Genomic DNA, 27948 nt, shown 5'->3' on the forward strand with positions numbered 1-27948 from the left:
CAAATAAAAGTCAAGTAAAAAACATCACAACATATAAAATTCCATTGTGATTGTTCGGATCAGTAACTGTGAGAGTTATTGCATTGTTAATAGTTAATTACTACTTGTCACTAGGTGTCATAGCAACAACAGAGAGATAATAATAATTTAAAAAATAGGCTTAGTCTAAGTATAGTGGGCTAATTCTGACTTTGTAGCTCAAATGTCCACGTTTTCTATTTTATTATTTCAATAAATAAAGACAAACATTGTTGAAAATAAAGGGTGACACCTCCCACTCACTCACTCTCTCTCTGACACACACACACACACACACACACACACACACACACACACACACTGCTTGGGGTGGGGTGTTTGATCATAAATTACATGGTGTAGCAAGAACTGCATAACCCTTTAGATTGATATTCCTATACGTCTATAGAAATGAATTATCAATAATCAAACGAGACAAACAATGCTTTGAAGTATACTTTTGCCATTGGTCACATGACGCAACTGTTTACAACACTGCAACAACTACCAAACTATGTTGATTCTTTGCCCCGCCTCCCCAACAATTCGCCTCTCGCCATTGGCCGTAGCCTTACATGTCGCTACGTGATTGGCTGGTTCCGCAGCCAGCAAGATTGTATGCACAATGTAAACTATCTACATCGATGGGCCAGCCTGTTGTCTATAAAAAGTATGTCAAAGTTGTTTTCTTTTCTTTTCTAAATAATGAACATAATTATGTGTACAAAGAAAATGTATTATGTTGCTGCGCCGTAGCTAATTTTCCATAACACCTCAATGACATGAACTAATGTGTCTGTCAAATTATAATAGCGTGTAACATTGTAACAAATAGTACTTTAATGATATTTGCAGTTATAGCCAGCATCGATATTAACTCCTTCATATTTAGCAACAATCAACATTGTTGTGATCGCACATAACACATGTCCAATGTTATATTTACTCGTATTGTTTTGTTGTTTGTAATGGGAATGGGCCATTGCGAAATGGAATGTAAACCAACCAAGCAAGCTGCAATCAGCTGTCCAGTCCACGATCCTAACCAGTTGGGGGAAAAGTACTCACATGTTTTACTCAAGTAAAAGTATCAATACTGCAATGTTGAAATACTCTGTTACAAGTAAAAGTCTGTAATTCAAAATTTACTTGAGTAAAGGTACAAAAGTATTGGTATCAACATGTACTTAAAGTACAAAAGAAGAAAGTACTCATTTTGCAGAATGTCCCATTTAACACGTTTACAAATGTATAAAATGTATTTCAAATGGCCGAAATGTACAGTATATAGGGCTGAAGTGGTTAATGTATGTTTTGTAATGTATGTTTTGTAATCAAAATCTACAAGGTAAGTAACTACATTTTTCAAATAATTGTAGTGGAGTAAAAGTACAATATTTGTCTCTGAGATGTAGTAAGAAATACTCAAGTAAAGTAAAAAAGATACCCAAAAAATGTACTTAGTTACTTTCCACCACTGTTCCTAACTTTGCAATTTCCCCCTCACATTGTGATCACTGTTGTTGTGTGGCTGGCAAACTCTGACCCATAAGAAACACGGGACGGCTCATTCTTCTTTCCTTCACAGAGTCAGACAGTGTCTGTAGCTACTTTATCTAGAAGGATCTGGGCATAATGTGGGTGACACCGTGACGGTAAGATTGAATACTTTATTAGACAGAAATGTAAACAGCATGAGGTACATTCAGACATTAAGGCTAAAAGGATAACACAAATAAGTCCAGCGGACTTATTTGTGTTATCTATTGTTTCCAGAGACCACTGCGTGCTTATTTATATCTGAATATATCCTTGCTTTAAGCTGAACATACATCCCAGTGTCCTTAGTCCTATACTAGAATAATGTAATCAGCTTAGGTGATAGCTGGCGATGTTTTTCCTAGTTTAGGTCTTGTTTTAACCCATTAAGACCTGAGGCCGATTCTGCAAATGCCTTCTAGTTTCTTTCTTCTAGGAAACGGCTACTTCTGTCTGCGCATTCAGACATAGTGGCAGTGGCTCAGGAGGCAGAGCGGCAGCTTAGATCCCGGGCTCCCCCAGAGTTGGTGTCGAAGTGTCCTTGAGCAAGACACTGAACCCCCTAGTTGCTCCTGATGAGCAGGTTGGTGCCTTGCATGGTTTCCTCCGCCGTCGTTGAATGTGTGTGTGAATGGGTGAATGTAATGCACATTGTAAAGCGCTATGTTGGATAAAGGCGCTATATAGATGCACCATTTATATATTGTCTATTTTCATTGAATGGTTGCCTATTTTTGCCAAATATTTGCCTATTATGACATGCCCAGAATAGGGATTCAGACAGGGTTCAAGTGGTTAACGAACCTTTGTAATACATTTGACACACATCCCCTCTTCCATGTTGCTGAGCCAAACTGCAAAACACAATCATTGAAACGTATATCATGTATATATATATATATATATATATATATATATATATATATATATATATATATATATATACATGATGAAAACTGCAAAACACAATCATTTAAACGTATATCATGTATATATATATATATATATATATATATATATATATATATATATATATATATATATACATGATGAAAACTGCAAAACACAATCATTTAAACGTATATCATGTATATATATATATATATATATATATATATATATATATATATATATATATATATATACATACACACACACACACACACACACACACACACACACACACACACACACACACACACACACAAATTAACATTTCATTATCATGAAATTATCATCATTAGACTTGGAATAACTTTGATACAAAGTTTATATTTTTGTTTCTGTGTGTGTGTGTGTGTGTGTGTGTATGTGTGTGTGTGTGTGTGTGTGTGTGTGTGTGTGTGTGTGTGTGTGTGTGTGTGTGTGTGTGTGTGTGTGTGTGTGTGTGTGTGTGTGTGTGTGTGTGTGTGTCTGTGATCGAGTGTGAATGAACATTCACGCTAGTCTTTTGTTCCCGACTGTTTCTGATTCTCTGATTCAGCAGATTGGGTGTGACCCCGTGACCTCCCCCGTTGCCACGGAGAGAGGGTGGTGGGGCCATGGCTACCGGGGCTGCGGTCGGGGAGAACCAGCTCCAGAGGATTATCAGAGATCTGCACGGTACGCTAACTTTATGTGTTGCGCCTGCGTACGCGCAACAATGTGCGTGCGTGAATGGGCTGCCAGTGGACGTACAACAATGTGCGTGCGTGAATGGGCTGCCAGTGGACAATTGTTGGCTGACATGCTGTGACAGAAGACTGGGGAGAGAAACATCAGAAATGTGTGCAAGAAGCTTAGTCCAAGAGTCTATCCTGAGAGTAATATCCTGTCCTCCAAACGACCTGAACTCTTCTTAAAACCCGCTGTGGAACGAACTTGTGGATCTATAAATCTCTGTCCCTGGAGTTCTGGAGTCCTGGGCACAGTAAGGGTGTGGTGGGAAGAGAGGGAGTGCTTGACAGCATGCAGCGAGACAGGGAGTTCATGCTGAGGGTACACCCTTCGCGGGTGTCCTTCCAGTTTTTACGATGGATTCGAGGCAAGTGGCTCATGTACAGAGCAGTCAATAGGCAAGGGCAGGAGATGGAGGATATAAGTGACAACATGGTCAGTCCTGGGGTATCTGTGTGTATGTATGTGTGTTGGTAAGAGGCACATTTTTCACAATGGCTGCCAGCTACTTCCACAAGTTCTTTGTCACTCATTGGCTGAAAATGTGCCTGAAATTGAGAATAATCAGATGTATTATTTCCTGTGTTTGTCCCACTGTTTCATTTTTTAGACATACTGTAGAACTCCCATGTATTTTTGGGGGGAGACCATTTCTCTTTGCCATTCCCTTATTGATTGGTCACGTACTGAATTGGGCATAATACTATAATTTGTAGATAGCTCTTTTTAGTACATTGCTCAGGTCAAATTATTGTTTAGAGAGTTTGTCCTGTTATCAAACATCTCGTATTTGACTTGTTGTGTTACTTATCTCCGTACATTTTTCCTTCTGAATCCCAGAGGCAGTTGCAGAGCTCGCGAAGGAGTACAGGGAACATGGGGAGCCAATTTCAGATGACAGCACGAACCTGCACAAATTCTCCTACAAGCTTGAATATCTGCTACAGGTGAGATTCTGTTAACTGCATTTCTATAGTGCCTTTATCCAAAGCACTTTACAATGTGCGTTACATTCACCCATTCACACACCAATCGCAGAGGCAACCATGCAAGGCACCAACCTACTCATTCGTGGCATTTAGTGGTTCAGTGTCTTGCTCAAGGACAATTCTACATCTTTGCCAGGAGGAGCCGGGGATCGAACCAGGGACTTTCTGGTTCCCAAACAGCTGCTCTACCTCCTGAGCCATATACGATATGATATGATAGGTGTGATATGATATCATATGGTATTATGGTATCATCAATGTGTCCGTACACTGACAAACGTGTCCGTGGCAAGACATGTCCATGTCCGTGGCAAATCTTTCATTTAAAAAACTAAAAACACTTGAGCCATTATACAGTGGCTGACTTGCCAGTCTCCAGGTTTTCTTCAGAATAGGTAGGACACTGATTTGATTCTTGCAGAAATACCAGTGGTGTAATACTTCTTTCTATACTGCCCTACAAAAACACAGTTTCTGCACTTTGGCGTTGTAGGGCAGGATACTTTACTTGAGTTTATAGCCTACTCATTACAATTTCCACTTTTACGATTCTTTAAATCACTCATCATCGTGATATTGGATTATCCACACTGTTCATATTCACAACAGGCACTCTCATCAAGACAGTCTGCTTTCCATTGTTGTATGCTGATGTATAAAATATGTTTACAGTGGTTAAACTCTTGATGCTATTAAGCAATTTTGCTGCGGGGAAACCCCTGGGGGTCCCCAGACCCTACTTTGAGAACCACTGGCGTAGGGTGCCAAAACACCCAGAAACGCCACTGCCGAGAACCATTAAAAAAAAATTCTTGCATGCCAATGAATGACCTGATTTTGACTTAACAGGATAAGAGCTGGGTTTCCCAAATACCAATTGACATTAACACTCTAATAAAGACTCTACCAGACAGGTATTCAAACCTTATTAAACCAGGTGGTACCAAAGAGTGGCGGATACAGAACATGCATGCTTAATGACTGGGCCTTGAAAAATCTGTCTGAGCCCTGTCTGTTTTTAAAAGCTTAGATTTTATTATGACCGGTGGATGATGTCAATATGACGATTATTTTCGCTGTCTCTGATTGTCTGATTGATGCTTTGAAAAGTTTAAAGCAATCAGTGAATCACTATTTTAAGTGAAGCAAGTGAAGTAGAAAGTAGGCAAAAGTACAGAGGTGACCATGGAAAAATCAACAATAATACACATGACTTTAAAAGCTATTCTTTAAACATGGTACAAATGTAATTGCTCCATCTACGCCTTCCCTCTCAGCTTTCCTACTTACTATCTTAATAAAATAAAATAAAGTACAACGTGATGATGACTAACCACTCTCCGTCTTTAAAAACACAGCCTGTGTTTTCCATCGTGTCTTCTGGACTAGTATATTAGTATTTATGGTAATATTATTGACCACTCATTTTGTATGTCCATGGCAAAATAATTGTTTGAGGAAAATGTCCATCACAAGCCGGCATGTTGATGACCCCTGGTTATGAAACAATATATGATGTGATTTAAATTAAGTGTCATTCTAAAATCAAATAAACCGCTTCAAGTATTTGTGTTGTCAAAATACTTTTTGAAATTACTGTAGGTAACTTAATTACTTGTTTGCCAAACTGAGAGCACATGTTGGACTCGACTTTTGACAAATATTTAATGATGAACTCCTCTTACGATTTATTTTTCCAAAGTGGACATCCAGCAGCATTTTAGAAAGGTCTTTGTTTTATTGATGAAGATTTTAATATTATGCCGTGTTCAGCATTTTCTCACTACAGTATTTCTGCTTTTCAGTTTGATCAGAAGGAAAAGGCCACATTTCTGGGTACCAGGAAAGACTACTGGGATTACTTCTGTGATTGTCTTGCCAAGATCAAAGGAGCCAATGACGGTATCCGCTTTGTCAAGTCCATCTCAGAGGTAAGCACAGCGATCATATAAAGGTCTGTTTTGATACAAGTATGACATTCAGTATAATATTGCTCTCCCCGTTTCGATACAAGCACTGCTGTGTAATTGTGCAACAATAACAATAACCCTAACCCTAAACACAAACCTTCAATAATGTTGAACAATTGGCAAACTGTTAGAAAATTAGACTATTAGGGAGTAGTGAGAAGAACAATGGACTCACTTTCACCTCATGATGACCAAAAATAGTTTTGTTTTGACAGTGAGAAGTTATACAACACCCCAGCCAGCACTGTGTCTAATATTCTGGCTCATATCGCTCATCAGTGACCCCCCTGCTCTTTTTCATTATTTAAATTAATTGATCACTAATACCACAGACACTGAAGCTCTCACGACAAGCCTCATTGGCATAGATGAATTCGGTGTGTTCTTTTTCTGACTCACCTGTCCCTCGTGATATCTCATAAGAATGACGTAGTGGCTGCTTTGTCAACCTGGAAATGTATTGTCTGCTAAATTATATGTAACAAGTTTTATCTTAGTTAATTAACTCATGCTCCTCAATAATTTGGGTTGGACTGGCTTATTCTTCAATGAAGTTCAAGTAGGATAACGCTGAAATTACTGTGTTTCAGAACCATCTGTATCATAAAATGCTATTTCAAGACACCTACTGTTTTAGAAGTAATTATATGCCTTGGTCATGATTATATGTTACCTGGACTGAAAGCATTGTGGAACTATTCCCTAGCTGAAGACATCTCTGGGGAAGGGACGAGCTTTCATCCGCTACTCCCTGGTGCATCAGCGACTGGCCGATACACTGCAGCAGTGTCTAATGAACCAGAGAGTCACCAGGTAATATTACTGTTATTATTATCATTATTATGACGTCACTGCTGTTCCACTGGTTTGTGGCTTTATTTTTTGTGTTGAAATCCCTATTGGAGAATCTTAGATCACGTCATATAAGAATGTTCCAAAAATAAACACACCACCCCGGCGTTTCTGTCAGGGGGGTGACTCTGCATCGTTTAAGATATTCATTCATATTTGATACAGAAACATTTCGTTTCTGGCGAAAATTGAATTAATTCTGCCTTAAAAGTCTTAAGAACTACACTTCCGGGTTTGAAATCACCATCCCTACAGTAGCCGGCGTTCATGGGAAATGTAGTCCTTGGGTCATTTGACTCGTTTCTAGCGTTTATTGTGTTACTCTTTGGGTAAATGTGTACATTTCCACCTTCAGTCGATGCTTCATATCCATATGAGTAAAATCGCGGGGGTGGTGTGTTTATTTTTCGAACACAGTTCTTATATGAGGTTATCTATATCTATTATAAGATTCCCCCAATGGGGATTTCAACACAAACATAAAGCCACGAACCAGCAGAACAGCGCCCTCTAGCGGCAGTGACGTCAGGACTTCAGTGCTCTATTATTATTATTATTATTAGTAGTAGTAGTAGTAAATGGTAGTGAAGTGATCTCCAAAGAAAACAAATATTTTCACTGCCCCGGCTGAGTTCTGGTGTCAGCCACCAGACAACGCCACTTGGGTTATATTTAGTGCCTATGTTATCTATTTATTTTTTAAATGTATGTATTATTACAGGGACAGTGCGCAATAAAAAGAGTTTGATCAGATTATTTTTTGTTTATTTGTTTATTTATACGGATCCCCATTAGCTGACGCCTTAACGTCAGCTAGTGTTCCTGGGGTCCAAGACATTAATATACATTAACAACAATAGAAAATATCACAGTGTATCACAAAGAAATGCTAAAAACAACACGCAAAAAGGAGATATCAACAGGGATACAACAGGTTAAAAAAAGTAGCACTATCAAATATAATATCAAATATCAAATAAAATAATAATACAAGATTGCTTGTAAGGTGGCTTCACAGGGGGATTTGTGTTAGGCCTTTTATTATTACAGTCAAGGCAAGCACAAACCACCACACTGTTCTTTTACAAGTAACGGTCAGGTCAGGTGTGATGTTTCTCTTATTTTAAACAACTTTCTCTTCCACTATCGTGGTTTCCTACAAATCCTGTTATCTGAATCTAGCTAACAAAGGGATTAAGAGCCTGATTAAAAAGTGGATCTGAAAATGCCCATACCTGCTGTACTTTAAGGTTGTCTTCCTGTTTTCTACTTGAGCATGAGTTCATCCTGTTTCTGCCAGTCTTAGTTTGCCACAAAGTGAATGTCTCACTCACAGAACATTCTTCTGTTTGTTTATCATACTCCTATGATCATGTAAAATATGAAAGATAATTGTACATTTTCTCTGAATATCATTGCGTCTAGCTGTTCTGCTACATTATGTCTTCCTTTTGAGTACTGTCACACCTCTTTGTCTTCCCAACACAGTGACTGGTATTATGCACGTAGCCCTTTCTTGAAACCCCACCTCAGTGTTGACATCATCAGTCACCTGTATGAGCTCAACGAGGTCCAGTTTGATGTGGCTTCGAGGGGTCATGACCTTGACGCATCCTGGCCCACCTTTGCAAGGTAAGTTGAGGAAAAAATACCCAACAAACCCAACAAACCCACATATATTTACATAAATACTAATGCTACATCATCCCTATTCTGGGAATTTCAAAATAGTCAAACATTTGGCAGAAATGGATGAACATTTGTCAAAAATAGTAATAATTGTTTTGTTGTTTTGCCTGATCAACAGGAGGGCATTGGGCATGCCAAACTCACCTGCTCACATGTGGAGACCACCCAGTCGTAGTTCCAGCATTAACAGCCTGGCCAGCAACTACTCCCAGGTAACTGATACGTTTCACTTGTCATCAACACCTGTTTCACATTCATTTAAGAGCTCATATTTGTACCTGAGAGGCTTCTGCGCTTAGATCACATGCTTCTCATGAACTCATGTTCTGCGAAAGCAAGCTTATGGGATAGTGATGAGGTTACAAGTAATTAGGACTCTTCCTGTTATTCTATATTTTTACTGTTATTATTACTATTATTGCTGCTACAACGTCTGATAGACCCAGAACAAATTAATGATAATCTTACGTATCCATACACAAAATGAAACAATAAAGAAACTTGAACCTTGAGCCTTGCATTATGAGATGATTATATACCTAATGTTAAGTCTATGTTACTGGTCAATCTCATTCTTCTCTCCCTTCCTTTGCAACCCTCCAGCAGGCACCTGAGTTCCTCTCTAGCCCTGACTATGGCCATGGCCTTCTGAGCGAGCTCAACGACTCCCTACCAGCCTGCGGCGAAGACGTCAGCACCCTGGAGGACCTCCGCTTGGAGCTGGACCAGTCTGAGCTGAAGCAGAGAGAGCTCCTGGATAAGGTGCAGCAGCTGGGCGAGGAGGCGGCTGAACTCAGAGGAGTGGTGGTAGCGCTCCAGAGACAGCTGGATGTGTCTCTGGCCGCCCATGAGGAGCAACAGGGCTTGCAGACTGCACTAAGAGCTCTGGAAGGGAGGGAGGAGGCTCTCTCCAGAGAACTAGACTCACTTAGGGCTGCAGAGAGAGCCAGAGAGGCTGAGCAACGTCTGCTCCAGGATAAACTGGCAGTGGCCGAGGGGAAGAACGTAGAGCTACTGGCAAAATTGGATGGCGTGCTAAATGAGAAGGGCCAACAGGCGGCCAGCTACTATGATTCGGCACAGAAAATACACGAACTGCTGGACAGGTTGAAAGAGGCAGAGAGGGGGAAGATGGAGGCCATTGCCGAGGGGGAGGAGAGGAAAAGGCAGGTAGAAAGGCTAGCTGAGGATCTGAGAGTCAAGGAGGCCAGACATGCAGCGTTAGTAACCTCTGTATCAACAGAAAAGGTCAGGTTGGAGGCAAGAGTGGACGAACAATGTAGTGCCATTGATAAGCTACAGGGCGCCCTGACTGTAACAGAGAAAGAGGCGAGCAACCTTCAAAGGCAACTGCAGGACATGCAACAAACCCTAGAAGAGAAGGAGAAACAGGTAGAGGAGGTGAAACGAAGAGCGCATGATGATAAAGAGGAGATTCTAAAGAATATGGGTGGCTTACAGGAGTCTTTGGAAGAGGAGGTCACTGCCCTGAAAGAGCAACTGAAAAGTAGAGAGACAAAGATTGCGTCCAGCAGCCAGAAAGTCCAGCAGCTTGAAGCAGAGAGGCAGAGCTCCAGTGCAGAGAGGGACAGCCTGTCCACTCGAGTCTCTGAGCTGGAGGCTAGCATCAAGGAACAGGCCAAGAAGACAGATGACTACAAGACACAGTGCACTAATCTAATGGAGCTCAATGGTAAGCTGCTGACTACCATCAAGAAAAATGAGGAGTTGAAGAAAGAGCTGGCAGAAAGCCGAGCGGCACTTGAGGCTGAATTGGCAGCCCTGAGGGCATCTGAGAAACAGCTGAGAAGCCAGCTGGACGACGCCAAGGTGTCCGTGGGCGAGAAAGAGAAGAGGCTGCGTGAGGAGAACTGCACCCTTGACGAGAGTCTGCAGAGGGCAGCCATGGCCGCCGAAGCCTCAGGGGCAGAATCGAAGCGGCTGGAGCAGGAGAACCAGGGTCTGAGGGAAGAGCAGTCCACTGTGAAAGCAGCTCTTACCACCATGCAAGCAGAGCTCAAGTCCATCCACGGGCAGATTGGGGAGTTGGAGAAGAGCTTGGGAGCCTCGCGCAAGAGTGAAGCCAGCCTTCAAGACCAGCTCCGGGCCAAGGAGGCCCTGCTGGGGAGCAGAGAGAAAAGCTTGGCTGAGCTCCAGGCTAGGGTGAAAGCTCTGGAGACCAGGGAGAAGGAGCTGCAGATGGGCAAGACTCAGGCGGAGGCAGCCTGTGCTAAACAAACAGAACTGATTGAGAAATTGACCTCTGAAAAGCAGGCAGTGGAAAACTCTCAGCTGGTGCGGAGCACCACGCAAGCAAAGGAGAGCCAGGAAGTGACATCAAAACTGGCTGTGTTGGAGAGCCAGCTGGAGGTGAACGTGAAAGAAGCATCCAGGTTTCAAGCAGAGGTCCTGGACCTCAGGGTGCACCTGCAGAGGTCTCGGGAGGAAAGCGTAAAAACCCAAGCCCAGCTGGAAGTGACATTAGCCCAGAGAGATGAGCTTAGGACTCTGACAGAAGAGCTTAAAGTACAGATTGAGGCACTCAACCAGAAGCACATATCTGAGCTGCTTCAGTGTAAGAAGAAAGAAGAGGCACTGGCTGAAGAGCGTGACAAAGTGGCAGCTGCTTGTGCTGGGTTGGCTACCTCTGAAGCTTCCGCCCTAAAGGAGCTGGCCACCCTCAAGGCTGAACATGAGAAGCTTGGCCTGGAGAATGGCGAGACACGCGAAAGCCTCCACCGGGCTAACACGGAGATGGCAGAGCTGGGGATGACCATATGTAAGCTGACCGCAGACAAGGAGGAGGCCAGGGAACGCTGGGCCGTGGAGGCCACCAGGATCGAGGAGCTGGAGGAGGGCGCCACCAAGGAGGTGGAGCGATTGGAGGCTTGCCTGGCAGCCCTGCGCCAGGAGAATGCCAGCCTGAGAGAGGAGCTGACCCAGATGGACAACCTTCCAGGTACTCTAATGGAGGTCCAAGAAAAGCTGGAGAAGGTCGAGAGCCAAATGAAGAGCATCCAGGACTCCAGCCGAGAGGAGACAGAGGCTGTCAAGTTCCAGATGAGCTCCGAGAGCATGAGTCATCAGAACCAGATCAAGGTGGGTTTTACTGGACCCCATTAATACACAGCAAAACTAGAAAAACATGCTCCTCAGCGCACAGGTCTCCGCCAGGCCAGGTAGTAGAAGTCAATCTTATTCTTAGCCAATCAGGATGAAATATGAAAAATCTGACTGACTATAGAGATACTCTGTACCGATTTGTGTGACGTTTGGACAAACTCTGGTTGGTAGTAATAGCAACAAAAAAAATCGCTAAAATTAGGCCAATGTGAAGTTTCACAGCAATCGGATGCTGCGTTCATGATTTGGGGCATTTTGTTCAAAACGGACCACTCCTGCAAAGTTTAGACGCCAATTTTAGTCAATCAGGATGGAATATGAAAAATCGGACAGATCCGTCTTGATCACATGAAGAGATAATTGTAGATGCCAATCTTATTCAATCAGGGTGGAATCTAAAAAATCAGACTCCTGGTGGAGCTGTAAAAGGCTGCTGTGAAAAATGCAGTACAGAAGTTTTTCATTGGCCTCCAGGGAGTGTCCGTGCAAAGATTCACGCTGATCAGTCCAGTTTTAGGTAAAACGTGAATCAGCCTTTTATAGCTCCACCATGAGGCCGATTTAAAAAAATTAGGGTGGCAAAAATTATCTCTTATTATCTCAGGATTTTGCTGTGCTGTGTACAGTTTGATTTTCAATTGCCATTATATTTTGTCCTACTACAGTATTATTCATTGGCTCCTTACTGCATGTCAGTTGTTCTTTCTGTCTTATTATTTCTGTATTTCTGTCTCCAAACAGAACATGAATGATAAGCTGGAGCAGGTGAAATCCAAGCTGCAGATCGATCAGGAGAGTGTATCTAGCCTGGAGGCCAAAGTGTCAGAGCTGGAGGTCTGTATTTTCATAGCTGCACAGTGCTGGCCACAGATCCTATGAACTAATTAGATTCCTTGTGAAAGAACACCTTTGCCTTTAGAAGAGCAGATACACTGCTCTAAAAATATACATTATGCTCTGAGAATAATAACATACCTTCCTGTGAGGTTTTTGTCACCTTTTAAGTCTGAAGGAAATGGTATATAATCAAAAGGAAAGGTTGGGTTCCTTTTATGTATGTGTACAATGTGTATACATACATATCAGTGTTGTATTATCACTGCATGAAAGAGGGCAACGTAATGATGAGATAAGGGTATGGTAGAAACAGACACAAACAAAAGTGATATCACTCTAGCATTCCAATTACTGCTCAGTGCTCAGTACTCCTCAGATGTTGGAGATGAGAGAAATGCCAGAGTAATTCTAATGACATTCGTAAGCAAGCCTAGTTCAACCCGGGACACACTGTAGCAGAGTGTTTGTGCACACAGGGCAAGTGTCGAAGACACACAGCACGGATGTTAGGCAATAACCCATTGAGCTAGTAGGGTGACATATCTACTAACCTGGACAAATAATGAATAGCCCAGTACTGATGATGATATTACATTATTTATTAAATAATAATTAAAAAATCACACCCAGTGTGAAGTGGGCGGTGTGGTCACAGTGATGGAAGTTCACTTAAAGAAAAGTAATATTGTGGACCAACCATTGTACACCCCTAACTTAAAAAAAACCATAAATGTGTTTTTTTTTAAGTGCATAGTCCTATTTATAGGGCTATGCACATGTGTCATGTTTCACTAGCCAATCACAGTCCTGAATAGACTGTGATTGGCCAATCACGGTGCAGGGTTAGGGGGGTACACTGGTGGCCAATCACAGCGCAGGGTTGGGGGGGTGCAATGGGTGTCGATGTCCAAACCTCACATATAGGGGCGGTTTCACCGCCCAAAAAATCACACCCAGTGTGAAGTGGGCGGTGTGGTCACAGTGGTCATCACAGTGATGGAAGTTCACTTAAAGAAAAGTAATATTTCTGAAGTGGGTGGTGCTATTTATTAACAATAAACAATAAATAAACAATGGTTGGTCCACAATGGGTGATTCACTTAAAAAAAAACATAAATCTGTTTTTTTTAAGTGCATGGTCCTATTTATAGGGCTATGCACATGTGTCATGTGTTTCACTAGCCAATCACAGTCCTGAATAGAGTCAGCCAATAAAGTCAGCCAATCATATTACAGCTAGCATTGAATGTGTAGGGGTTAGGGGTGTACAATGGTGGCCAATCACGGTGCAGGGTTAGGGGGGTACAATGGTGGCCAGTGATTTGCATTGAATGAGTAGGGGTTAGGGGTGTAGGGGGGTACAATGGTGGCCAATCACAGTGCAGCGAATGTCGATGTCCAAACCTCACATATAGGGGCGGTTGCACCGCCCCAAAAAAATAGGCCATTTTGTGAATCTTGGCTCCAATGTGGATCTCAGACTTAATGTGACTAGCTTATGACATCAGTCATCTATGTTGTCAGTCATCTATGACGTATCTAAGATGTATTGCAAGGTTCTAGCGTGAACACAGCCCCTTTGACTTCCATTATAATTAAAGTTATATATTTCAGAAAGTATAAAACATATGTGGGAACAAAATTACGGTACTTTTGTGGCCTTCTGCTCTAGTCTTAATTCACTTTAAATACTCGTATAACTCATAATTGTCTTCTATAAACAGTACAAGGACTGAGGGAGGTGTTGAAAGTTCAATGAGTTCAATATTTCATGGTTAATAAATAATAATGAATGTTTTGCTTGATTTTTGTTTATTCTGTGATAAAGCTCAGTGTATTGAATCTTCTGTGTGTTCTGATCATTTCTGATTAAGGTTTCCAATGAGCGGTACTCACAGTTGATTGTTGAGAAAGATGCTCACATCACCAAGACAGAGGCTTCAGCTCGTGAGAATGAGCTAGAGATCCAGCAACTGAAAGGCTCCGTCAGCAGGTGCGCTCCGCCATTCACCTCCTGTGTGTTTCCTTTCCTCAGACTGAAATATGACGCACATACTGTAGATAAGAACATGCTGAGGTGCTATACATAAGTCATGAAAAGGTGAATTAAGGAGAAGTAAAGACAAAATAAATAAAATGGCAGTTCAAAGTGCAAGATGGCCGATAAGTATTCTAATTAAAATTACAGTGGGGTTGTACTCTATTCTTGGATAAGGGTATTAGTAATGTCTTGATTATATTTTGTCATTATATTTTTCTTCTTAAATGATCACTCTTTTGTTCAATCCCATTCTTTTGAACTTGCATAGCTTTACTTACTTACATGTTCCCTTCACCTCCTTCCGTCAGTGCTGAAGACGCGCTTGCGGCCGTGCAAAAGGTCAGAGAGGAACTGAAACAGAAGGCTGAGAAAGCAGAGGCAGACAAACAGAACGACCATCTCAAAACGTCCGCTGAGATCGATGACCTCTGCAGAACCAAGAGCAACCTGGAAGAGCGACTCATTGAGCTCATAAAGTATGAAATGTGTCCCCTCTCACCTGAACACAGGGAAAGTAAATCACAGATTCGATGGATGGATGAGAAACATATTGCTATTAATTAATTTGTGTGTAGGTTTCTGTGCTATGTTATTTGCCATGTGTTTGACAGGCGGTGGGGTGTGTGTTTTATGAATGAGTCTTCCCAGAAACATTACTCTAGTCTGGATGTCGTTGCAGTCGGGTGGAAACCTTCCATAACAGTTACTTTTCAAGAAATGGAAAAAATAAACATATCCAATGGATCCAATGTAGTTATTATTTAGATACAAGCTCTTGTTAATACTATTCATTGGTTTCATATTTATAAAACCCATTGACATTCAATACTTAACCACTTTCCTTTTTAAACTGTTTCCAAAATTGTAGATCTCACCTATTTTCGCTACTTTTGTGTGACAACAAACCAGGGCATTCATTTACAAAAAAATTAATGGAGATACAAGGTTGCTGCCCAACAGCAACGATATGTAGTACTACAGTAGTACCACACTGCTGAGGAGTATTAAAAAAAATGGAGGTGGGTGAAGAAAGATATTCTCAGTGTAGGGGGGTAATATAAGTAATATAGGACACGATCAAATAAATACTTTGATGGAGGAGAAAGCATGTGAAAAGTAAGGAGAATGCATGAGGCGCATGGGTGTGGTTGAGAAATCCTAAAGGCAGAGAAAGACATGCTTTACACAGTCTTAACTAGTTTTTTATCAGAAAACCAACATCACCCCTGTGTCAGTCCCCTTGTCCTCAGCAGGGGATAAAACACCAGCATGTTGACTGTGTCAGCTCCCCATGGGGTGTAGCAATCTAATTTCTCCCTCGCTTGTTTACTCTCATTATTTTCTCCTCCTTCATTATCTTTTGTGCAGTCGCTTCCCGTTGACAACCTGAAGGCACTTCAGAACAAGTAGAGTGTAGAATTAGAATATAGATAGACTATGCGGTTGTGTTTGTGTTGTGTCCAGGTTAGCTCAACTGAATAAGGTGTGAACACATAAACCGCCACGATCTGTTCAGCTTCATGCCTTGCTTCTCTTTTCTGTCTTAATGAAAGCAAAACAATGAGAAGAACAATGGGTTGTGGTGGGGGATCTTTATGAAGAAATGCATTAACATTTGTTTGTTCCTGAAGAATCTGCAAGTGTGAGACATACCATTTAATATAATTCTCAAATGATGCTAAATTTAATTTGAAAACTGCCTCCATCTGCCTTCACATTGCTTTGAGTTTTAAACATCAGATGCTGCAGAATTATCTCGGTGTGGATAATTTGCTTTAAAAAAAATATTCACGGAAGAAAGGAATCGCGCACACTATCTTCTTCAACTGCAAATAAAAAATATATTTACTGGGGCAAGGGACAGCGTTTCATTACTAGGATCTTCATCAAGATAAACTGATGAAGGTCTGTGTACTCAATATTCTTTTTTTTTTGCAAGTGAAGAAAATTGTGTACAGGAGTCCTTTTTCTACAATAGTCGGCGCACAGTCCTCTCTGACGCACCTGTCAATTTGTAGTTGTGCAAAAGTTCTGCTCTTCCACTTGGGTATTTAACAAAAATCTATCTAATAAAAAAAATCTAACTTCAGCTATTTAAAAAATATGTTTTTTTAAATGATGTGTTGACATGAAGAACTTACATTTTCCAGACATAACCATCCTCCCAAGACAATGTTAGAATTCTTATAAGTGTGTGTGTGTGTGTGTGTGTGTGTGTGTGTGTGTGTGTGTGTGTGTGTGTGTGTGTGTGTGTGTGTGTGTGTGTGTGTGTGTGTGTGTGTGTGTGTGTGTGTGTGTGTGTGTGTGTGTGTGTGTGTGTGTGTGTGTGTGTGCGTGCGTGCGTGTGCGTGACTGCGTGTGCGTGTGCGTGTGTGTGCGTGTGTGTGTGTGTGCTTTCTGCTTGTGTCCTCGATGGCAGGGACAAGGACGCTCTGTGGCAGAAGTCAGATGCGCTGGAGTTTGAGCAGAAGCTGCGTAATGAGGAGCGCTGGTGGTTGGTGGACAAGGAGGCCACCCACTGCCTGGGCTGCCAGGGCCAGTTCACCTGGTGGCTCCGCAGACACCACTGCAGGTGGGTCCACGGTGGCCCCATGGTCACTACAGCATTGGTTTTCAAACATTTTCATGTCAAGGACCCCCAAATTAATGTTTGGCCACGGACCCCCATCTGAAAATATTTTGTGACAGGGAGGCCTATACAAGATTTCAGTTGTTAAAATGGTTCAAATATTTCCCCCAAATTTTCCAAATCCTTTTCAAGGTTTTCTTTTAAATAGCGGCTATTTTCTAATAGCCGATGCACAGTATGCTGTTGGGTTAAAGTGGTAAAAATGCTTTTGATGCTATATTAACACATTTTACTGGGGACCCCCTGGAACCCCCTCAAGGACCCCTGGGGGTCCTTAGAACCATTGCAGTGGAGCAGTGGTTCCCAAACCTTTTAGCTCAAGACCCAAAAGAGGAATTTGAAATGTCTCCCCGGGACCCAAACTAGTGAAAATAGCAGATCTACAATCGCAACGCGTTGTGAGCTTGAAGATCGGCTATTTTCTCTATTTCTTAAAAGTTCAATTTTTTTATTTTTGAAATTCTTTTGAAAAATGTTTGAATTTATACTAGACGGGAGCTCATGCCATTGCCTTTCCAGTTTCCACTAGAATCTGCAAAGGACCTGATTTGTCCACTGAGAAGTAAATACCATGATTAATACCATGATTGTATAAAATAAAGCCTGATTTGAGCAAACAAATAGTGAAATAGTGAAATAGTAAGCAGAGAAACAACATGCAAGCGCTCAGTTGTGACTACTTTTGAATGTTATGGAACCACTGTCCCTACATACATTAGTCAACTACAGTATGACTGACCACACGATGTTAGAATGACTTTATGTATAGTTTCATGAGTCTCTCAAAATGATATGAATAGGAAAACATTATTCTGACAGCGCACCTTCATGCATGTGAAAGCATTATTGTGATCGTACAGCTTAACAAATATGAAAACATTTCATGGTTACATTACATCATCATAAACGTTTCTAGCTGTTCCAAAAATAATGAAAGAGTAGTTTGCTGCCTTTTCATCTTTACTGGTTAATGTTACAGTAGCTATACTGGAGGAAAATTCACTGTTCCAGGCACCGTGAATCAGACTACACATTAAATGTCAATAACGTATGACAACTTTGACCATTTCATTTGTTTTTGTTGTCTTTTTCATGGCATATGCATTAGTGATGATTGGATCTTCAAGAGCGTAAAAAAGTTTAAACAAGAATTTAAAACGGATTTTGCTGCAAATATTCTATTTCCTCACTCAAAAAGGGTAGGAGCATCATTCTGTTGCACTACCCGCAGCACTACACCCCTGATTCTAATACACGTGAATGTTCAATGTGTTTTCCTGTTCCAGGCTATGTGGACGTATTTTCTGTTACTACTGCAGTAACAACTTTGCGATGACCAAGCACAGTGGGAAGAAGGAGCGCTGCTGTAGGGAGTGTTACACCCAGCACAGTGCCGTGGTGGAGAGGTTCACAGCGGCCGAACTGAGTCCTGGAGACACCCAGCCACCTCCACCCGGAGCTGAGCCACGCTCACCTCCTGAACCAGCGCCGTATAAACCTACTCCAAGGGTAACAGGTCAGAAGACACATGGTGGAGTGAAAAACACATTTATAAACATGCTCTACAATCGCTTTTGTGCTTTCCAACATGGCTGCCACACACGCTCACATTGGTACGATTGCGATATGCACAAACACCCATACATGTGCAGCAATAAATTGAAGGGGGGAGAAAATCACTGCAAATTACCCGGTAAGCACAAAGTAATAGCAGGCATTTTCTCACGGAGGCTCTGACGTTCTTTCAAAGGCAGTTACAGTAAAGAGGTCTTTTGTGTTAACTGGTAACTTATCAGCAGAACTGAAAAGACTAGCCTCAATATGTTACGGAACAAGGAGAGGAAATGCTGCTGTTGCTGCTGCAGAAGCTCACTCAATAGACAGAAGTGGAAGCTGGTGACATTTTTTGTTTCTGCATGCCACCTGTCGCTTTACTGATACCGTTCAGTTAGAAGAAGCGAATCCTGGGGGGGGGGGGGGGGGGGGGGGCTTTTCCCCCCAATGGCAGTATTTTGATAATGGCAACTTTAGGAAGCTGTTGAGCTTGAGGCTTTTTTTAAGACAAACAACCTGAGCTCCTCTTAAGGTTAAAGCTTTCATTTGTATTCGAACACTAATTACAGTCAAATGTTTTGTTCTTATTGCGTTGGTCAGTTAACATGCATACCGGTACTCCCCACATAGTGTCGGACCCCAGCAGCAGATCTGATGATGGAGTCTTTGACATAATCACAGAGGAGGAAGTGAATGGCGTCTATGACAGCGACACCATGTCCCAAACCACAGGGGGTTCCCTGGAAGGAGAGATGGACAGGAGGCCTCCAGGAGCGTTAGATATGTGAGTGTGTGACATTGTAGATGCTCACTGTCGCAACCATACATAATTGTGTACCTGTGAGGAACCACCTGAAGTTTGAAAGATGTACAATTGAAATACTCTTGTATAGCATCCTCCTGTTATTTCTTCACACAACATCAACAAAAACACGTTTTGATTATCGTGACTACCCCCCCACACACACACACACACACACACACACACACACACACACACACACACACACTTCAATCACCAACTTACGAACTTATGAAGTTCGTGATGACTTCATGCACTCATGTACGCACTACGCACTCACGCACTCACACACACACACTGTCTCTCACTCTCTGATGTTTAATTTGTTTGCCCTACGCTGCTGCATGTTTGACTGCAAATGTAGTCATGATTAAATGAGTGAGAGGCACAGCGTGACGCTCAGCAAATCAATGGTGACATTTATAAGGATCTTCATTGGAAAACAGCGTCATCATTTTAGCTTGTTAGGCAGTATGCATTTTGCCAAATTTGACATACTTTATGATGTTACCACGTGTCCTTGTTGTGTTGCGCTGGTGGTGATGAGTCCAAATGCATAATTAATCCATTAAGAACGGTGTCATTTTTAGATGTCTTTGGCTACTTGACCATTTCTGCAATTTGAATATATATATTTCTTTTAAGCGAGCATTTTTAACTCCAATATTTGCTTCGGGGGGGTTATCAAAGTAAAATCAAAGTGAGAACACCAATATCAGAAAAGCATGTTCATGAAGTGTGGTAAGTGTGATTTTGAGGTGTTTAAGATATGTTTTGAGTGGTATCAGAAAAAAATAAACAGTCATTTATAGTCCGATACTATATCAGGTTGGCAGGCGGATGGTGTCTGTGGCTAGCATGGAGATATGCCCATATATGGACTGGACATTCACCACAAGTTGGCACGTCACATCAATCTGGGAACCCATCAGCAAAAAAAGAAAAAAGAAATGTTTCTTATGTCTTGAGAGATTACATGCCCATATAAGGAGATCGCTGCCATCAAATCATCATTGTTAGGCAACAGTTTTATGCCCATATGGAAGTCCCCGATGTCAGTGCAAATCAACATTTTAGTTAGCACTTAGTACTGTGACGATATGTCACAGTACTAAGTGCCCGGATTATGCCCAAATATGGCCATGCCTGATCTCACAATACTGACATAATTGCTGACTAATACCATAGCAAGGGTGTGTCTGATGTCTCCATATGGAGATCTCCGACGTCCAATATATGGACCGAGGGAGGAGGCAGAGTGGGAAAGAGGCCTATTTCCCCCACACAATAACCTGACCAATGTTGGGTACTGGGGAACCTGAATGAACAGAACAATTCGTCCACTTTTCAGCGCAATCACCCAGGCAACATCTGGCAAGCTGATAATGTGGCACTTCGCTCTGCATTTTCTGCTCCTGCAAGGAAAAATAAACAAAACTGTTTTGAGGAATGGGCCGGTGTTAGGCAATTTGGCGCCTTAGGCAATATTTTTATTGCCGCCGCGCCACCGTTTTCTGCCACAGCGCCACCTAGAGCCTGCAAAAATTTAAAAAAAATAAATAAATAAAAAATAATTGGGCGCTCCCCCCCAGTGGCGCCCTAGGCAACTGCCTACTCTGCCTAAAGGGCGCGCCGGCCCTGAGATGACATCATGCAGTATCAACGTTGTTTACATATACTGTATGCATGAAAATTGCTTCCTTGTCACATTTATCATTGTTTAGTTTAGAGTCTGGACTGATTCAAACGTCTTTAAATCTGGGACCCATCATGCTCCAGTGCAGTTTGGGCATATGCAAACAGTAAGAGTGACAATGAGGACCCACATGAAAATAACAGATCTACTGTACTACTGTATCGGCAATTTTTACGATTACGACAAAGTATTAATCCATTTACCGTAAGTTGTGTTGCCATGATCCCTGAGGATACTACCAACATGTGCGAGAAGGGACACCGTCTGCTTTTTTTGCCGTTTAGGGGTATAGCATAGAGATGAACATAGAAAGACCACAGACGTAAACGACAGTCCTCCTTAATATATCGCAACATGTCTTTTTTGACCCATCAATCATCAGAGGCACAGGAGATTTGACCCCAGATGACCCGGACGAGCATGTGGTGACCTCGCAAGATTCGGAGATCAACCTTCTCAAGTCCGGAGAAGTCACGTAAGTCTGTTAACTGTACGGTATGTCCTAGGGACAAAGGGATTCATTAGTAGTATGTAACTGATTCTATCTTGAGTCACCTCCATATTGTCTGCCATTTTGTCCTTATTTTGCCCTAGCGTTAACTTCTAGGGTCTCAGGGATATTGTTTAAGCACTCCGTGCTCCTTACTAATAATGGTCGCTTGTCATGCTGGTGTGCTGTACTGAATGAAGCACATTCCTCCATGGCACTTTTTGTAATTCCCTCTCAGTGAGTGTCACCTAAGTGTCTAACTACATTAACACTGGCATCCCTATATTGGGCAAATTGCATACATTTAAAAAAAGTATTTATTTAAAACATCGAAAATAGAAATCTACACGCTCACGGTGCTTTGCAATTTTTTGTATCTGTCGTACAACGAATTATATAGGGCACAAGTGGTTCATATTTAAAGTGATTTATGCTGGATGCACCAAAGCCATCTTTAACTGATATCTCCTCCTTAAAGGCTGGCTGTGCCTCTCAGCATTGATGACATTTCTCAGTTTGGCGATGGCTCCAGGGAGCTCTTCGTCAAGTCCAGCTGCTACAGTGTCATAGCCATTGTTGTGAGTGACAGTGGGCCAACCATTAGCTGGATGTTCTCCTCAGAACCCAAGAGCATCTCCTTTAGTGTAGTTTACCGGGAAACCTCTGACTCCCCAGTGGAGCAGTCCAAGGTATGTCAAATTGTCAATTTACCTACGGTATTCCAGAGTGAGATCAGAGTAATGGCATGAACCCTAGTCAACAAACGACAGGGTAAATGGTCACTTAAGTAGAGTGCAAAGAAAACAATTTAGTGCCTCAAAGAAAATAGGATAAAGGGTAAACATCAAACCTAGCATCTGTCTAAATAACGTGCTTATCTAAATGGCATTCTTAGCATTTGTGGTCAAGCAAAAACGTTCTAAATAACAAACAAACAAATGTGGACCTATCTGCATAGTATACAACTACTTTAGCATCTATCAAAATAGGTGAAAAGAAGGGATACAGGTGTGTATACTGTATGTTTTGTGATAGCTACTGGCCATAGTTTACTGTAACTTTGACGCAAATGTGAGAAGAAATAAATTAGGCTCAAGGCCTCTAATGATCACTTTTAGGCAAGTTTATTTGTATAGCACATTTCATGTCCACAATTGTAGTTATTTGTAATTGTAATTATAGTTCTATAGTTATTGTACTGTACTGTGCTACAGTTACTACTATATATATTTTCATCTCTACTTGAGTCCTGGCTATGTAGTGCTTTGTACATCTGTGTAGTATTGGGTAATAAAAGTCCCCTAGAGCCAGTACAGTAGTTAGGTCCACCAATTAGAAGTGCTGTAACAGCTGAGTCATGTCTGTGGTTGGTTTTCTCAATCAGAGCTAATCTTTTACATCAGAGACAATCACAGTTTAATCCAAGATAACTAGCACTCATTGTGCATGCCTTTTGCCATTAAATATCGCTACCAACCAGAAATAGGCACAGTTACATCCTGAGTGTTCATTTAATTTGGAGAAATAGACCATTTCACCGGAGAGGTTACGGTTAAGAAGAAGGATAGACACCCGCTGTTTTCCATGTGAAGCATGGACCCCCTGCTATATTCAAATCTGCAAGTATAATTCAGGTGAACATATTTCACATGATTTAGCCACACCTGTAGTTTACCAGAATAACAGATGAGGAACCGGTGATTTCAGGGAAGAGGATGTGGCCCTAGCGATAAACAGGAACCAAAATAAATGAATACATGAACATTACGCAGATGGATTCCGGGATTGAATTGATTGATTCTTTGGCAACATTGTTAATGTGGCTCCTTCTAGAGTAAATTCAGTTTGCATATGCCCAGACTGCACTGGAGCATGATGGGTCCCAGACTGTGTTAATTTCGTTGACTAAAACTATGACGAAAACTATTCATCGATTACCTTTTTTCACTGACGAAAACTAAATAAAAAAAATGACGACGACAAACTATGACTAAATATATTGACAATTTTGTCAACAAATAGAAACTAGACTAAAAGGTTTGGGAGGGACTAGTGGAGATCCAGTAGGACTAAGACAAGTCATTTTATGCTTGGCTGCGCGCGGAAATAGCCGATCTACAAGCTCATAACTATGTGAGCTGCCAAAAAATACATTTTTGTCGACAAAATCAACTGTAGATTTCTTATGAAAATCTTATGATATTTATTTATTATTTTAGTCAACTAAAACTAGACTAAAAGTAAAACATTTCAGATGACTAAAATATGACTAAAACTAAATAGAATTTTATTCAAAAGACTATGGCTAAAACTAAATAAGAATTTGTTGTCAAAATTAACACTGGTCCCAGATTTAAAGACGTTTGAATCATGTCTAAAGTTTAGACTCTAAACTAAACAATGATAAATGTGACAAGGAAGCATTTTTCATGCATACAGTATATGGCCCCCCACAGGCAAGCAGTCCACGTGCAGTGCATGTATTCATGTGTGTATGGAACAGGAGCGCCCCCTATGGAGCACAGATCTAATTAGCAGTCGGTGACAATCCATGAAGTGGCCATGTGCGCTAAAGCAGTGGTTCCCAAACGTTTTAGCTCGAGACCCAAAAGAGAAGTTTTACGTCTCCCCAGGAATTTTTCACAAAATGTTGGAAACAAAAAACAAAGGGATATTTACTTGTGAGTCGTGACCCATAAAAATGTGTCCACGACCCACAAATGGGTACCGACCCAGTGTTTGGGAAACAATGCGCTAAAGCACATATAATGTCCCTGGGACGATTCAGGTTTGATTCCACCTCCTGACCTTCATTACATGTCTTCCATTCTCTCTCCATATTCCATATGTTGTTCATGTTGGGCAGAAATCTCCATATTTCTTTCATAAATTGATTTAGCTTTTCTGGTTTCTAAATGTGCCACTTCTTCTATGATTATTATTATATGTATGTAATGCACTTGACCAGCTGGAGTGTTCTGTTTTATTTGGTGTTTTGTTTGGCACCCGCCCCCATGAAAATCTTCACGGCCAAAAAACACTTTGACAAAACACTTCGCTGGGTATTTGTCTTGGTATTTGGACTGGCCTGATTGCATCAGTCTACCGCCCTCCATCTGGAGGTTTTAGTCTTGTTACATGATACAGCACATCATTAAACGGATTATTCAATTACAATGTATTCTAAAAAATTTCAGTTGATCAATTAATAGATTAAACAGACCAAGTTCATCTTCTCTTCTCAGGTTTTGATCTCCCTGACCCGATGTAACTCCCATAAAGAGACCATTCAGGGACAGCTGAAAGTCAGAAAACCTGGGCTCTACACGCTTATCTTTGACAACTCCTTCTCACGGTAGGAGACTCTTGACGTCTCCCCTTCTGCTGAGAGGCTCGTTTTCACTCCAAAAGAGTCAAAGAGCCTATGGCCTAAAGCTTCTATGGCCCTCATCAATTCTACCTGTTTTCAGTGGTTAGCTGTGTATGTGTGAGAGACCAAAAGTCTCTGCAAGGATAGTAAAACCGTAAATCCATGGTCGTTGATACTTGTGGGGAAGGCACACCATTATTAGTGTCTTCAGAGTTAAACTGCTATTGATATCCCTCCAAAAATAGTTATATAAACGTGTGTGTGTGTGTGTGTGCGCGCGGAGTGCTGCAGTGGTAGGGTGTATGTGCGGGGAAGGGGGGGTTAATCAATTAGAAAAAAGGAGAAGGTCTGCACACTGTCTTAATGCTCCCAAAATGTTGTATTTATTAAGCGGTAAAAACACAACGTTTCGACCTCTGCGGCCTTCGTCAAGTGTACTCTCTACCGTGTGCGGACCTTCTCCTTTTCTATAGTGTTACCTATTTGATCCAGCACCCGCGGAAATAGCCTGCTTGTATGTCCGTGCACCTCTTGGATTGCTAGGGGTTAATCAATTAAACACACTTGTCCATTCCAATTTTGACTTCATCAGTTACCCACGAGTTGACTATACTGAAAGATATCACTTGCAACTCACAGAGAGAGAACAATTTCATGCATCATGAAATTGGATATTGATTAATATCGAACACACTTAATGTTGTGTGTGTGTGTGTGTGTGTGTGTGTGTGTGTGTGTGTGTGTGTGTGTGTGTGTGTGTGTGTGTGTGTGTGTGTGTGTGTGTGTGTGTGTGTGTGTGTGTGTGTGTGTGTGTGTCGGCATCCCTTCTCATTTACACAACTGCAGCTCTCTCATCTGCAACCTTATCATTACAGGTTCATCTCTAAGAAGGTCCTATACCACTTGACAATCGAGAAGCCTGTCATCTACGATGGAAGTGACTTTCCTTGATGCTGGAGTGCAAGAGAAGCACACATGGCAGAGGTTATGGGGATAGAAGTTCCATATGGGGTTAAAGGACAATGTCCATATTATCTTTTGTCATTTTCAGTTATTTCATTTGCTCTTTTGTTTCTAAATCCCCATTTCTAGCCGTAGTTTATCTTTACTTAAGTTGATTCTTTCAAAACCTCAATTGTGAAGGTTCCCTACTACATTATTTAATACTAAGATTTTATGTTTCACGGTATGTTCTTTTACTGTTGCATCAGCGAAATGTTAATGGAAATGAATGGACTTCAATGGACATTTTAAAATGAGAACTACTATAGGGGCACCTTCAAGTTCAGCTACTCACCAAGTAATGTACCCTAATCATTTAATCACCCTTTGCTTGGCATTTGTTTAATCATGGGACATTTAGTTTCTGATCGTGTATTACCTGCTCACTTTGACTTTGAAACTTTTAGAGAATACAGCAGGGGATCACAGCAAGCAACAGCATTACATGTTGTAATGCTACTGTATAAATCTGTGTCAGAAAAACAATTGCAAACAAACAAAAAGTACATCTTTTCTATAGGGAGTGGAAGAGAAAAAAACCTATTTTCTCATCAGCCGTCAAGTATTTTTGAAGAACGGACACACAGGATGCTGGACCTTCAACAGCGTGCAAGGACCCAGGGAAGAAACATAAATGACTAATTGTGTTCTTTTCAAGTCGATCAAGGAAAAGGAAATCAAATGCCAAAATTCCAATTATTCTTACTTCCTCAACAGGGAGACAATTCAACAAAATAATAGCTAGGCACAGATAATTAAAGCTAGTTCAAGCTTCAGGGTAGAACCGAACGGCAAGATTGATGCACGTTCTTTGCACCTGATGCAGTATTCTCAGGATGGAGAGGCTTTGCATTGTTTCTCACAGCACTCAGTTGGCACTTAAGACCACATCTGTATTTTTTAACGGTTGTTTTTGCTTAAAACGAAAAAACTGCTATCTTTACTGACACCTAATTTTTTTTCCATCCTAAGTGGACACCGCACAAACAGACTTTGAATTTTCATAAATACGCTGAGTGTCAAACACTATGATAACATGCAGAAACTACATAACTGGCTGTCAATTAACAATTATTCCAAGTGCCAGTTAGCTGTACCTGCCAGAGGTGTGATCCCCTTTATACTATGCAGCAATATTACGTTTTAACCCTTTAATGTCCTTCAAACGTTATACTTACTATAGCATGACATATTAAGTCCTACAGATCCCAATGTGTTTGAATGTGTGCTGTTTAATTTGAAACCTTAACTCTCAAAGCAATAATGAATGATCTTTGATCATTTTACATGGAGTTGTTCATACACTTATTAATGAAGCAAGGGCTAAATGCTGCTCTCACAGAGATCTGTTTGCATTTCACAAACATTTCTCTTTTTTATTCTTTGACTGGTGTAATTCTGTGCAATTTATATACTAAGCCTCATATTTTTTCTCTATAGAATTGCACTTTGTGAGGGTTTTATTTTTATTTTTAAAGAATCATGTTACAAAAATATTTTAAAATAAATCTGTTACTTTTATATGGTGTTTGTCAAAGAAAAATCACACAGGTACAGCTTTTCTACTTATTGTCTTTTGACTTGTCAGTGTTGGGGAAGTGAAAGGTTAACTCATGTTCCCTATCAACACTCTATGGAAAGTGCTAGACCTGTCAAACATAGTGAATATGAATAAAACCTGAGAACACCCA

At 41.2% G+C, this 27948-nt stretch overlaps 1 protein-coding gene across 4 annotated transcripts; it reads left to right on the forward strand.

The window, feature by feature from the left end:
• The first annotated feature begins 631 nt into the window (after nucleotides 1–631).
• Nucleotides 632–27948, forward strand: fyco1a (FYVE and coiled-coil domain autophagy adaptor 1a). Of its 4 annotated transcripts, none has more exons than XM_080430764.1 (20): nucleotides 649–688; nucleotides 1607–1673; nucleotides 1980–2140; nucleotides 3041–3159; nucleotides 4054–4160; nucleotides 6008–6133; nucleotides 6879–6985; nucleotides 8513–8656; nucleotides 8832–8925; nucleotides 9317–11812; nucleotides 12578–12670; nucleotides 14548–14666; nucleotides 15023–15190; nucleotides 17134–17286; nucleotides 18630–18859; nucleotides 19528–19681; nucleotides 21778–21870; nucleotides 22364–22574; nucleotides 25131–25240; nucleotides 26131–27948. In XM_080430764.1, exons 4-20 carry the CDS (start codon nucleotides 3099–3101, stop codon nucleotides 26204–26206), a joined length of 4542 nt encoding a protein of 1513 aa, XP_080286890.1. In that variant the 5' UTR covers nucleotides 649–688; nucleotides 1607–1673; nucleotides 1980–2140; nucleotides 3041–3098; the 3' UTR covers nucleotides 26207–27948. The 4 variants fall into 4 exon arrangements, with proteins under 4 accessions (XP_080286892.1, XP_080286890.1, XP_080286893.1 ...); XM_080430767.1 differs by having other exon boundaries at nucleotides 3044–3159; XM_080430765.1 differs by having other exon boundaries at nucleotides 662–688; nucleotides 1994–2140.

This window comes from Gymnoscopelus braueri (genome assembly GCF_963280865.1).
Source record: "Gymnoscopelus braueri genome assembly, chromosome: 6".
Classification (NCBI taxonomy): Eukaryota; Metazoa; Chordata; class Actinopteri; order Myctophiformes; family Myctophidae; genus Gymnoscopelus; species Gymnoscopelus braueri.